This window comes from Acipenser ruthenus, chromosome 28 (genome assembly GCF_902713425.1).
Source record: "Acipenser ruthenus chromosome 28, fAciRut3.2 maternal haplotype, whole genome shotgun sequence".
In the NCBI taxonomy this organism is placed as follows: Eukaryota; Metazoa; Chordata; class Actinopteri; order Acipenseriformes; family Acipenseridae; genus Acipenser; species Acipenser ruthenus.
Window position 1 is genome coordinate 24545469 of NC_081216.1, and position 12791 is coordinate 24558259.

The 12791-nt window shown below is 36.4% G+C and overlaps 1 protein-coding gene across 19 annotated transcripts in view; it reads left to right on the forward strand.

Annotated features, from left to right (window-relative positions):
• LOC117434889 (liprin-alpha-1-like) overlaps positions 1 to 12179 on the forward strand; it is a 37388-nt gene extending 25209 nt beyond the window's left edge. For 8 of the 19 annotated variants that reach the window (XM_059003033.1, XM_059003018.1, XM_059003023.1 and 5 more), the window contains 9 exons: positions 577 to 639; positions 1315 to 1341; positions 2099 to 2274; positions 2666 to 2763; positions 3324 to 3499; positions 3822 to 3890; positions 4766 to 4931; positions 5329 to 5399; positions 7854 to 12179. In XM_059003033.1, coding sequence (XP_058859016.1) covers positions 577 to 639; positions 1315 to 1341; positions 2099 to 2274; positions 2666 to 2763; positions 3324 to 3499; positions 3822 to 3890; positions 4766 to 4931; positions 5329 to 5387 — 834 coding nt within the window. In that variant the 3' untranslated portion in view covers positions 5388 to 5399; positions 7854 to 12179. The other 11 variants (XM_059003029.1, XM_034057592.3, XM_059003032.1 and 8 more) reach the window with 8 other exon arrangements.
• Positions 12180 to 12791: the final 612 nt, after the last annotated feature.

Here is a 12791-nt window from a genome sequence, read left to right on the forward strand (position 1 = left end):
TATATTTGTGATGTTTTATTACCCTTTCCTACAACTTTAAGATTTACTAAATTATTTAAAGCATCTCACAACAATTACTGCTTCTATTTAGTACCACCTTAACTTATTAAATGAATGTGTTGATCAACAAGGAGGCTGTGTGGTCCAGTGGTTAAAGAAAAGGGCTTGCAACCAGGAGGTCCCCGGTTCAAATCCCACCTCAGCCACTGACTCATTGTGTGACCCTGAGCAAGTCACTTAACCTCCTTGTGCTCTGTCTTTCGGGTGAGACGTAATTGTAAGTGACTCTGCAGCTGCTGCATAGTTCACACACCCTAGTCTCTGTAAGTCACCTTGGATAAAGGCGTCTGCTAAATAAACAAATAATAATAATAACAAATACTACTGCAGCATGATGCACATGCCTGTGTTTTTCCGAATGGTAGTCCGCTCGGAGGATCACAAAATTGCTTATGCCAATGCATGCTACAAAAGGAATGTACCTTGTGCTTAAATATTCTGCCACCTTTCCTTTGTATTATTGCTTTCCTCACAATGGATTGTGATTGGGTCACTCACTGTGGGTCTTGTGATTAGTCCACTGGGAATGTGTGGCTTACGCACGAAGAAATGGAAAACCTTGCTGCCACACCTCAAACGGTTAGTCCCTGCACTGCTGTCTCTTCTCCCTTTATGGTGCTTTTGGCTTCCACTTGTAATTTTCCACACTCTTTGTGTGTAACACAGTGATATTTTTCTTTCATTAGTGTGTTGGTTTGGGGGTCTGTTCAAGGTAACCCATCTACTGGTGTATAACATCTGTTCAAATCATTTCATTCTTTCCTATTAACTTTTTTTTTTTCCTGGATACAATTGGATTAGTAGCTTGTTTTACTACATTTAAGAGTTCTGACCTTTTTGTTTGCAGTTCTGTTCCAACAAAAGATGAGTTTGTGTTGCATTTGTTTAAAACTGCTGTGTTATATATCCTAGGTAATAACAGCAACTACTACCATTGTAGGGGTAGCCAGGACTCAAGAGTATTTTGATGCAATTGTACGGTTTTGTTATTTTTTTGGGTGGGGCGCAGCTGGTCTTGCATGCATCAAGTTGTGATGAAATGTAATATATGGGGTGTCCAATATGGAATCTAAATCAAGGTTATCAATTTTGCAATTCTGCATGTTTGAACCAATGAAAACCTCTATCCTAAACTTACAACAAATGTCACTTACCTACTTCTGCACAAAATGTGTGTGTTGCACTAAACACTGATCCTCTACTAACATTCTTCAATGTTCTCTCTTTTGCACTTGCTAACAATGCTAACATCAGGAGGATGAGGAGGGCAGCTGGGCCCAGGTTTGCATTTTTAAGTATATATACAGTATATATACACACATGTCTGTAGATTTATTCTCCACAGTTTTTGATGGGTAACTGGGGGGGGGGGGGGGAGTTAAAATGAAGATTACAAGACTTCAGACCGTTAAGTTCAGCCCGGACCTTTAATTCTTATGACTGTAGGAGTGTTTGGATTATGCTGTTTTCATGATGCAGTCCTCTGTTTCTTTTCAGTTAATTCTGCCTACTCTGACAAATTTATTTGGTACTACTTTAGTAATGTATTGTTAACCCAATATAAGGCTTGCTGAAACCATGTATCTATTTCTACTAGTAACTGGTAAATTCAGTATTTGATCCCCTAAGGTGCTGGATCTGGCTATAGACCAAAGCACCACTTAGTCCTCTGTAGGCATTTAAAAAGCACAGGTGCACTTTATGCATTGTCTTTTTTTTTTTAATCTTCCTATGCAAGTAGTCATCTATTGTGTCGAAGGTGTGTCATTATGTTAATGCAGGGGTATAAAATAACTTTTCTTTATCAGTTCTGTTTTGTTGAGAGTTTCTATAATACAACTATTAGTGTTACGTTTCTGAAATTAATGGCGTTTTATCAGTCTTCAAAAACTGTAGGTATACAAGCTGCAAATACATTATTTTGAGTAGACAGGTGTAGAATGTTATTGTTAAACTGTATGTTTCTTTTTAAATAACAAAGGGGTAGTTCAAGCCAAAAAGTATGTAATTATACTTCTGTAAATCTTGTTTACTGTAGACACTGGCCTATGGTGATATGAACCATGAGTGGATTGGTAACGAATGGCTCCCAAGTTTGGGGCTGCCTCAGTATCGAAGCTACTTCATGGAATGCCTTGTTGATGCTCGAATGCTGGACCATTTGACAAAGAAGGACTTACGGGGGCAACTTAAAATGGTTGATAGCTTTCACAGGTAAGACAATATGCACTTAAATAAATAAATTGTATAACAGATATCGATTGTATTAATCTATATGAGAAGTGCCTCTCTTTACGGCATGGATCTTCATGCACAATAGTGCAGGACAGTAACTGCATAGAGTAGAGGCTGAACCATCTCATTCATGTGAGGTAATGCACTGGTAATAAGTTAAATGCAGTGCAGGGTATTCTAAAATCAATAGCAAGTGGGTGGAAAGCAAGTATCGTAAAACCTTGCTGCTGGCTCCCCCTTGTGGACAATAGGTTCTTCTCTGCTCTATAGTACAGTACATCACAAAATTGTACCTCCCCCATATTATATATATATATATATATATATATATATATATATATATATATACATATTATTTTTTTTAAAACAGAAACAGTTTCCAGTGCGGTATAATGTGTCTACGAAGGCTGAATTATGATAGACAAGAACTTGAAAGGAAAAGAGAAGAATGCCAAGTTAAAGTTCAAGGTAATTAGAAATATATATTTATATATATATATATAAAAAGCCAACCTTATAACATGTTATTAGTTGCTTTGATGTAGATGTATTTCTAAATTGGCAGGGCATTGTATTTATCAGAACAAAAAGTAGTGTTGTCAAATAAGGTTCTTGTATACTAGGTCACTACAAAACTCAGGCATGGACTGTAAATAGTGTGTGCTTTTAAAGGCTGCTATTTTAACTCTGTTCAGTTGCTGTAGCTGCTATGAGGTTTTATAGTGTTGTCATGCAAGCGTTGCCAGCCTTAACTGATAAGCTCTGCCTAGCTGTTCTGTTCACAGTAGGCAATGCAAGTGTAAGAAATAAGACCTGCTTAGAAGTACTGCCACCAAAATGTACATTTTTTATAAATTTGATTTTAAGCTTAGGGTTTGAAAACAGTTGGACCGTTTATACATCGTCATGGCACACTTCTAGAAGTTCCCACTCACAATGACAACATGATTTATACAGTATGACACTCTATCTAGTTCTAGTAATCTGGATAACCCGCTAAAATGTTTTCTCTCTCTCTGCCTCCTCAGATGTTCTAGTATGGAGCAATGACAGAGTGATTCACTGGGTGCAGTCCATCGGTCTCAAGGAATATGCAAATAACCTGGTGGAAAGTGGAGTCCACGGCGCGCTTCTTGCCTTAGATGAAACCTTTGATCACAATGCATTAGCGCTTTTATTACAGATACCGACCCAAAATACGCAGGTAAAAAAATTACAAATTGTAACTGGCTTCATTTTCGGAAAACAAATTGTATGTTTTCAATGGGATTTGATGAAGAATGTTAGCTTATTGGGCTACTATGAGAGCATATTCACGTCAAAAGTTAAGGCTAAAGTATAATCTAGTATATAGGCCTACTGTATGTAATGCAAGTGGCCTTAACTGTAAAGTTGTGGTCATTTTTACTTTCACCGTGGTCCTATTTGAAAAGAAACTATTAAATATTGGGAATTATACCCGTTTTTGTAATACACAACAGACAGTGTATTGGCTTCTAATGTTTTGTTCATTTTTAACTTAATAGGCAAGGGCAGTTCTAGAAAGAGAATATAATAATCTTCTTGCTCTGGGTACTGAAAGAAGACTTGATGAGGTGAGACTTGAATGACTAGAAAGTGCTTGATTGTATAAAGATGTTTGTACAATTATTTTTCTTTTTTCGTCTTCATTACATTTATACCGATCATCAAAAGAAACTTATCACTATTATAATACGTTTATTTTTGAAAAAAAAAAAAAAAGGTATATAAATGATGGACATTGACAAAATGTTTTTGGTTTCTTTTTAATCACTCGAGCATTCATCCTTGACCATGACACGCTTGAGTGACTATGACTGAAGCATATGCACCTAATTTGTGAGACAGTTGATTGGACACTGGATGTTGAGTGATTTCAGCTGTTGAATTGCAAGCTGAATAAAAGCAATAAAGAAAATCACAGAAAAAAAAAAAAATGCCACGTCTGTCAAGAGAGCAGTGTCTTCGTGCAATCGGCATGTTGGAGGCTGGACTAGGACAGCGTACTGTGGCTCGTCGTCTTCGGTGCTCACAGCCAGCAATTTCAAACCTGGCGAGACGGTATAACCAGACACACTCTGTCAATGACAGGCCACGAACTGGGAGACCAAGAGTCACAACACCTGCCCAAGATCGACAGATCATTTTGCAGCATCTTTGTGATGTCAATTGTTAATCAGCACAATAGAAAGTCGCTGCACCTGCTCTAAAACAGAGTTTGTCATTTTTTTCGATCACATCTAGTGAATTTTATCCAAATACAAGTGGTACGTTTCTTTTGATGCTCAAATATAATTGACAAGTTTCTTTTTGATGTACAGGATATTTTAATGCATACTGTAGTGCTTGTTTGTACAAAAATAGATAACCCTGACAAAAGTATGTGGGGATGTACAGTGAGTGCCAGTTTCAATGCTCCATATCGCATGTATACATCTTCTGCTTTCAGGATGACGATAAGAACTTCAGGAGAGCTCCCTCCTGGAGGAAGAAGTTTCGACCAAAAGACATTCGGGGGATGGGTCCTGGGTCAGCAGAAACTCTTCCTGCAAACTTCAGGGTTACCACCGCAATGTCTTCACCTTCTATGCAGCCAAAGAAAATGCAGATGGATGGTACGTAACACACACTGTGTTTTATCTAGGGAATGCAAATAGCATGATTTTGTTGTACTGCACTTTTGTCAAAATGCCATGTTCTTAAGCTTTTATTTTCACTGAGAGTTTCCTGTCTGGATTCTACAACTACTAAAGTATTCCAGTAGTCTTGATCCTTTTTGGGTTTTCACCATGAAAGCCAGTGTTGGTGTTCCAAAATGTTTTGAAAACTATTTTTAATTTTAACTTTTGGACATTTGATTATCTTGTGCATGCATAGAAAGAAAAAATAATCTGCAATGTTATCTTGAGATTCTGAAGTTGTGTAAATGCTTGGTTCTTCTCTAACATTTGGATTTTAACTAACTGCATGTTGTGTTTTGCATGCTGTCGATTTTTGATTTGGTGAAAACAGGCAAGGTAACAGGAGCGCAAAGAATGGATTCTACGACAGTAAGGACCTACTCATGTTAATGCCTTCTCTTGGTGAGTTAATTTTTTTATATATATATATATATATATATATATATATATATATATATATATATATATATATATATAATATAAAACATTTTATAATATTAGTAAATATTGATTGGAGAGGAAGGCTTTAGTGGAAAATTATTGACCCAAGGGATGACTATTGTTACCGATGGGGCTATAATTCCCGAAGCTGCAGGCTGAGGGCATTGCACCCTGGAAATAACAATAGTCATCCCTCGGGGCATTTCCTTTTCCACTGGCTGAGGCTGCAGTACATATTTAATGTAATGAATCAGTCAAGAAAATAAGCGAGGCAAGGTTGGATAGTAAATACGACTTTATATATTTTGTTTAAATATAGCTGATGCAGCATATGTAAATATATTACTTGAGTAATGAAGATTGCCTGGTTGGTATCGGCATGATTTGATGGCGGCCTGTCTGTGCGAGAAATTGTTCTGCTTCAACAATCATCAGACTAGTCCAGAGAAACCAGGAAACTGGCTCTGTGAGGGACAGGCCACGTCCTGGAAGGCAAAGGGTCACCATACCAGCCCAGAACCGTCACATCCGACTGATCCATCTGCATCATTGTTTTCAGACTGCAGTGGCTACAGCATGAGAAATTCCAGGAAGAAATAACCTGCGCATCAGCAGAATGACTGGAGCTCGCCGTCTGCATGAAAATGATTTGCATGCTCGGAGGTCATTCAGGGGTAACATGTTGACAGCTGAGAGATGAAATCACCATCTTCTTTGGGCCAGAGAACACAGAGAACATCTGAGGTGGCAGCAGAGAGAGTGGTGGAGTGTTTTATTCACCGATAAATGCTGTTTTGCCCGTGACAGACCTGACAGAAAACAACATCTGTGGAGACGTCGTGGAGAGTGTTATGTTGACTGTTGCATTGTTTAAGCCAACTGGTGGGGCAGTGAAAGTGTGATGTGAGGAGGAATCTCTTAACACAAGAACATTTTTGGTGCAGATTGAGGGCAACCTTACTGCTCAGCGATACATTGAGTGCTGGAGGCAACAGTTTTTCCGTTCCTGCAAGCCAATTCAGAAGTGTCGATTTTTTCCAGCAGGATAAGACCACACAGTGCTAGGATTACAATTGCACGACTTCAAGAAAACAATGTCGAGGTCTTGTCGTGGCCAGCTTTTTCTCTTGACCCAAGTCCAGTAGAACATCTGTGGGACCAAATGGCCAGCGCCATCCACAGGAGACAACTGTGACCAGCCAACCTTCGATAGCTGGCTGAAGCTGCACAGGAAGAGTGGCGGAACATCCCACAGCAGTCTACCCAGAGGCTGATCAGGTCTATGCGCCAACGCTGCCAAGATTATGTTAATGCTCAGGGAGGTCATACCCGATACTAACTTTGCAATGTTTTCATTTTGACAGTGTGTCACGTTTCATACTGAAAACTTACCATGAATCTTTGATCTGTATTTTATATATATATTTTTTTTTTCTAAATTTGGAATCACCAATTTAATTATTTTTTCTCATTTTCTCCCCAATTTGGAAAGCCCAATTATTTTTTTATTTCAACTAGGCACACAGCTGCCACCCCCAAGCTGACTCGGGAGAGATGAAGACAGACACTCGTCCTCCGAAACATGTGCCGTCAGCCATCCGCTTCTTTTCACTCTGCAGGTCCGCCATGCAGTCACCTCAGAGCTACAACGTCAGGACCATGCAGTTCTGGGCAACTTACAAGCAGGCTCGCAGGCACCCAGCCAGTTTAGTCGTTGGTTGTGCGGTGAGCCGAGGACACCCTGACCGACCTAAGCCCTCCCCACCCGGGCGGCGTTTGGCCAATTGTGTGCTGCCCCCTGGGAACTCCCGTCCACTGTCCGCAGTGGAATAGCCTGGATCGAACCGGTAATCTCCAGGCTATAGGACGCATCCTGCACTCCACGCGGAGTACCTTTACCGGATGCGCCACTCGGGAGTTCTTGATCTGTGTTTTTGTTCACATTTTCTGTGATTTTGTTTGATATCTGCTGTTTAAAATATTTGATTAAATTCATTAGACCTGAGTTGTGTTTCTTTTGTGTGTGTGTGTGTGTGTTATATATATATATATATATATATATATATATATATATATATATATATATATATATATATATATATATATATGGTCCTGTTGTGTCTACTAGAAACATTTGTCAGCTATTATTTTTTATTTTTTTTAATTATTCTGGTGGAATAAGTGAAGGGAAAATCTAATTGCAAGAAGAACCTACAGTAAAAACAATGTATTGTAGGTGTAAAAAGGCAAAGACTGAGCATGAACCGCAAGCGAGCATCTTAACCACAGTGCAAAAGAGCCAGACTCGTGTGCTTTCATGGTTAGAGAGCTTTTAACATCATCTCACCAGTCAGGTACTAGCAGTGCATCACACAACACTGGCTAACCTAATTCTTTTTTTCTTCCTTATTTCAGTTTACCCCCACTATTTCTATAGATGATTATGCAGCATTAAATCAAGAAGATGACTTTTCAGAAATCAAGACGGGATCTCTGATGTAATGATACTACTTATAAGGACACTATAATATTTTATTACAGAGTTTAATTTGTGAATTCACAAATCTCATGATATCCTAGAGAAAATATTTTAGATTAAATGTTTCTTATATTTATGTAAACTGATGGGATATTTCATTTATTTAGATCTAATATGTATCTGTTTGCCTGTATTCAACATGCCTTTTTTTTTTTTTTAATTAATAATTTTTTTAAATAACATTTTTTAAATGTGCTTGTATTTTCACTCTTGCCCATTTTCAAATGCAATTTTTCCATATGTAATTGAATGTACCACAAGTCCAGAGTCTGTGTATATGTACATATGTTACCCTGTCTCATAATCCTGTTAACACTAAATGAATGCTATATAAGCATCCAGTTCAAGTGAGATTGACTTAAACTACTCGGTTGGTCAAGTTTTTCATAATTCTGCAATATATTTATGTATTATGCAGGTCAAGATAATTTCATTTTCATACAGAAAATCATTTGTCAATGTTTTTTTTTGTGTGTGGGTTTTAAATCTTCATGTCAGATTCCACACAAATTTTGTATATATATATATATATATATATATATATATATATATATATATATATATATGGAAAACATGAAACTACTATCAGCAAGACTAAACCCATGAATGTGTTTTAACTTTGTAAATCTTTCACTGTGATACCAAAATGTACCCTCTAAAAGCCATACAAGGAGTTTATTGTGAAGAAGAGAAACACAGTCATGTGGTGCATTGTTTGGCAAAAAAGCCCCTTCAAGAAGTAATTTTCTACAAACCAGAGAGTCTAAAAGTTTCCATTCCTGTCTCCTCTTCATTAAAGACGTGTTAAAAGGAGTTGATGCAACTGTTCTTTTTTTAAAGGACCAATTCCAGATCACTGTGGCCTCGCTTCAAACGGGAAGTTTGTCACAGGAGGCACAATTTGTATAACGTCTTTTAATCAAGCCTTGTTTTAATTTGAATTCTGTCTGCCATGTTTTGTTTTTAATAATTGCCATTTTTGTAAGAACGTATTATGGCTCAAGTGTTTCTGAATGTGTGTTCAATTATCTAGCAATGCCAGGCTTCTCAGTATTTATACATTCTAATAATGTTGGGGAAATTCAACAACAAAACACATTTCCATTAAAACTCCTGGTCTGTTTTTATTCTGTACTGACAAATGTGTATTGTCCATTTATTCCTTGTGATTAATTATGTGTGTGTGTCTATCTATCTATAAAAAATTACACACACACAACTTGAATTATGTATTCTTGTCATACCTTTTAATGTATTCAGTTCCTTCTTTTAAACTCCTGGTCTTGTAACAAATTATGTACAGTCTGAGTACTTTTGAACTATTTTTATCACAGTATTATTTATTGCTTTCTTTCAATAAAATACTGAAATTTATTTTCCACTGCCAATAAAGGAAACAAAAAAAAGACTGAAGGTCTATGTTAAAGTGCTTATTCTATTGCAAGAGCTGTATGAACTACATCTACTGAAATGCAGGAGAACAGTTTAAACTGTGTGTGTTTTTATTTTATTTTAAACCTTAAATACTGGTAATAAAAAGGAGGCAATGACTTAAGAATCCCCTTATCAACTAAATCCTAAAGTGTGTTTTGCAGAATGCCTCAACTCTTTTTCATATCATTATCTATTCTAAGCACAATCTAATGTGCTTGCCATCAAATTAACAGTCTGAGATATGCAGGATTTAGTAGTGTGGTCACAAAACGTTTTCAAATGTTCCAGTAACGTTTATAATTGTATTCGGTATTCATTGCTGTGCTGATAAAATAAAGATGTGTGAAAAGTATCGCTGTACTTCTGGACAGTATAAGCAATCTGTTAACATGGCCAGATAAAGCAGAGTACATATAAGGCTACACTATGTATTATATTGTAAACTTGATTGTGGGGCATTTTATATTTCAGCAGCCTAAAAAAAATTTAACTTGGTAGGGTACTTTACATACATCTTATGAAAGATTGGCAGGAGCAGCTCTGACCGGCATACACCCGTGCTGGATATTGCTGGAATATCCATCGGTAAATAATAACTTTTAAGCAAGAAAACTATATAACTGGAATGTCAGGCTTGTTATTTGTATTCAGTCTGTGTGTACAACGTTATGTGGCGTCGATCAGGATGTAAATGTGTCCGCACGGCTAAAATGACGGGCAAACTCAGCATGGACTGCCATTGCCACGCAGTTAGTGCGTCAGGCTCCTACCCAGATTCCTGCTGCAGCTCCCAGGTGGTGCTGCTGAGTTCATAACAGGAAGTAAGGATTTGGGAGAGCCGGAACAGCACAGGGAACTGCAGGGATACAACTGAGACGAATGGTGCAGGGGCTGGAAATATATTTTATTATCTATATATATATGGTCCTGTTGTGTCTACTAGAAACATTTGTCAGCTATTATTTTTTATTTTTTTTAATTATTCTGGTGGAATAAGTGAAGGGAAAATCTAATTGCAAGAAGAACCTACAGTAAAAACAATGTATTGTAGGTGTAAAAAGGCAAAGACTGAGCATGAACCGCAAGCGAGCATCTTAACCACAGTGCAAAAGAGCCAGACTCGTGTGCTTTCATGGTTAGAGAGCTTTTAACATCATCTCACCAGTCAGGTACTAGCAGTGCATCACACAACACTGGCTAACCTAATTCTTTTTTTCTTCCTTATTTCAGTTTACCCCCACTATTTCTATAGATGATTATGCAGCATTAAATCAAGAAGATGACTTTTCAGAAATCAAGACGGGATCTCTGATGTAATGATACTACTTATAAGGACACTATAATATTTTATTACAGAGTTTAATTTGTGAATTCACAAATCTCATGATATCCTAGAGAAAATATTTTAGATTAAATGTTTCTTATATTTATGTAAACTGATGGGATATTTCATTTATTTAGATCTAATATGTATCTGTTTGCCTGTATTCAACATGCCTTTTTTTTTTTTTAATTAATAATTTTTTTAAATAACATTTTTTAAATGTGCTTGTATTTTCACTCTTGCCCATTTTCAAATGCAATTTTTCCATATGTAATTGAATGTACCACAAGTCCAGAGTCTGTGTATATGTACATATGTTACCCTGTCTCATAATCCTGTTAACACTAAATGAATGCTATATAAGCATCCAGTTCAAGTGAGATTGACTTAAACTACTCGGTTGGTCAAGTTTTTCATAATTCTGCAATATATTTATGTATTATGCAGGTCAAGATAATTTCATTTTCATACAGAAAATCATTTGTCAATGTTTTTTTTTGTGTGTGGGTTTTAAATCTTCATGTCAGATTCCACACAAATTTTGTATATATATATATATATATATATATATATATATATATATATATATATATATATATATGGAAAACATGAAACTACTATCAGCAAGACTAAACCCATGAATGTGTTTTAACTTTGTAAATCTTTCACTGTGATACCAAAATGTACCCTCTAAAAGCCATACAAGGAGTTTATTGTGAAGAAGAGAAACACAGTCATGTGGTGCATTGTTTGGCAAAAAAGCCCCTTCAAGAAGTAATTTTCTACAAACCAGAGAGTCTAAAAGTTTCCATTCCTGTCTCCTCTTCATTAAAGACGTGTTAAAAGGAGTTGATGCAACTGTTCTTTTTTTAAAGGACCAATTCCAGATCACTGTGGCCTCGCTTCAAACGGGAAGTTTGTCACAGGAGGCACAATTTGTATAACGTCTTTTAATCAAGCCTTGTTTTAATTTGAATTCTGTCTGCCATGTTTTGTTTTTAATAATTGCCATTTTTGTAAGAACGTATTATGGCTCAAGTGTTTCTGAATGTGTGTTCAATTATCTAGCAATGCCAGGCTTCTCAGTATTTATACATTCTAATAATGTTGGGGAAATTCAACAACAAAACACATTTCCATTAAAACTCCTGGTCTGTTTTTATTCTGTACTGACAAATGTGTATTGTCCATTTATTCCTTGTGATTAATTATGTGTGTGTGTCTATCTATCTATAAAAAATTACACACACACAACTTGAATTATGTATTCTTGTCATACCTTTTAATGTATTCAGTTCCTTCTTTTAAACTCCTGGTCTTGTAACAAATTATGTACAGTCTGAGTACTTTTGAACTATTTTTATCACAGTATTATTTATTGCTTTCTTTCAATAAAATACTGAAATTTATTTTCCACTGCCAATAAAGGAAACAAAAAAAAGACTGAAGGTCTATGTTAAAGTGCTTATTCTATTGCAAGAGCTGTATGAACTACATCTACTGAAATGCAGGAGAACAGTTTAAACTGTGTGTGTTTTTATTTTATTTTAAACCTTAAATACTGGTAATAAAAAGGAGGCAATGACTTAAGAATCCCCTTATCAACTAAATCCTAAAGTGTGTTTTGCAGAATGCCTCAACTCTTTTTCATATCATTATCTATTCTAAGCACAATCTAATGTGCTTGCCATCAAATTAACAGTCTGAGATATGCAGGATTTAGTAGTGTGGTCACAAAACGTTTTCAAATGTTCCAGTAACGTTTATAATTGTATTCGGTATTCATTGCTGTGCTGATAAAATAAAGATGTGTGAAAAGTATCGCTGTACTTCTGGACAGTATAAGCAATCTGTTAACATGGCCAGATAAAGCAGAGTACATATAAGGCTACACTATGTATTATATTGTAAACTTGATTGTGGGGCATTTTATATTTCAGCAGCCTAAAAAAAATTTAACTTGGTAGGGTACTTTACATACATCTTATGAAAGATTGGCAGGAGCAGCTCTGACCGGCATACACCCGTGCTGGATATTGCTGGAATATCCATCGGT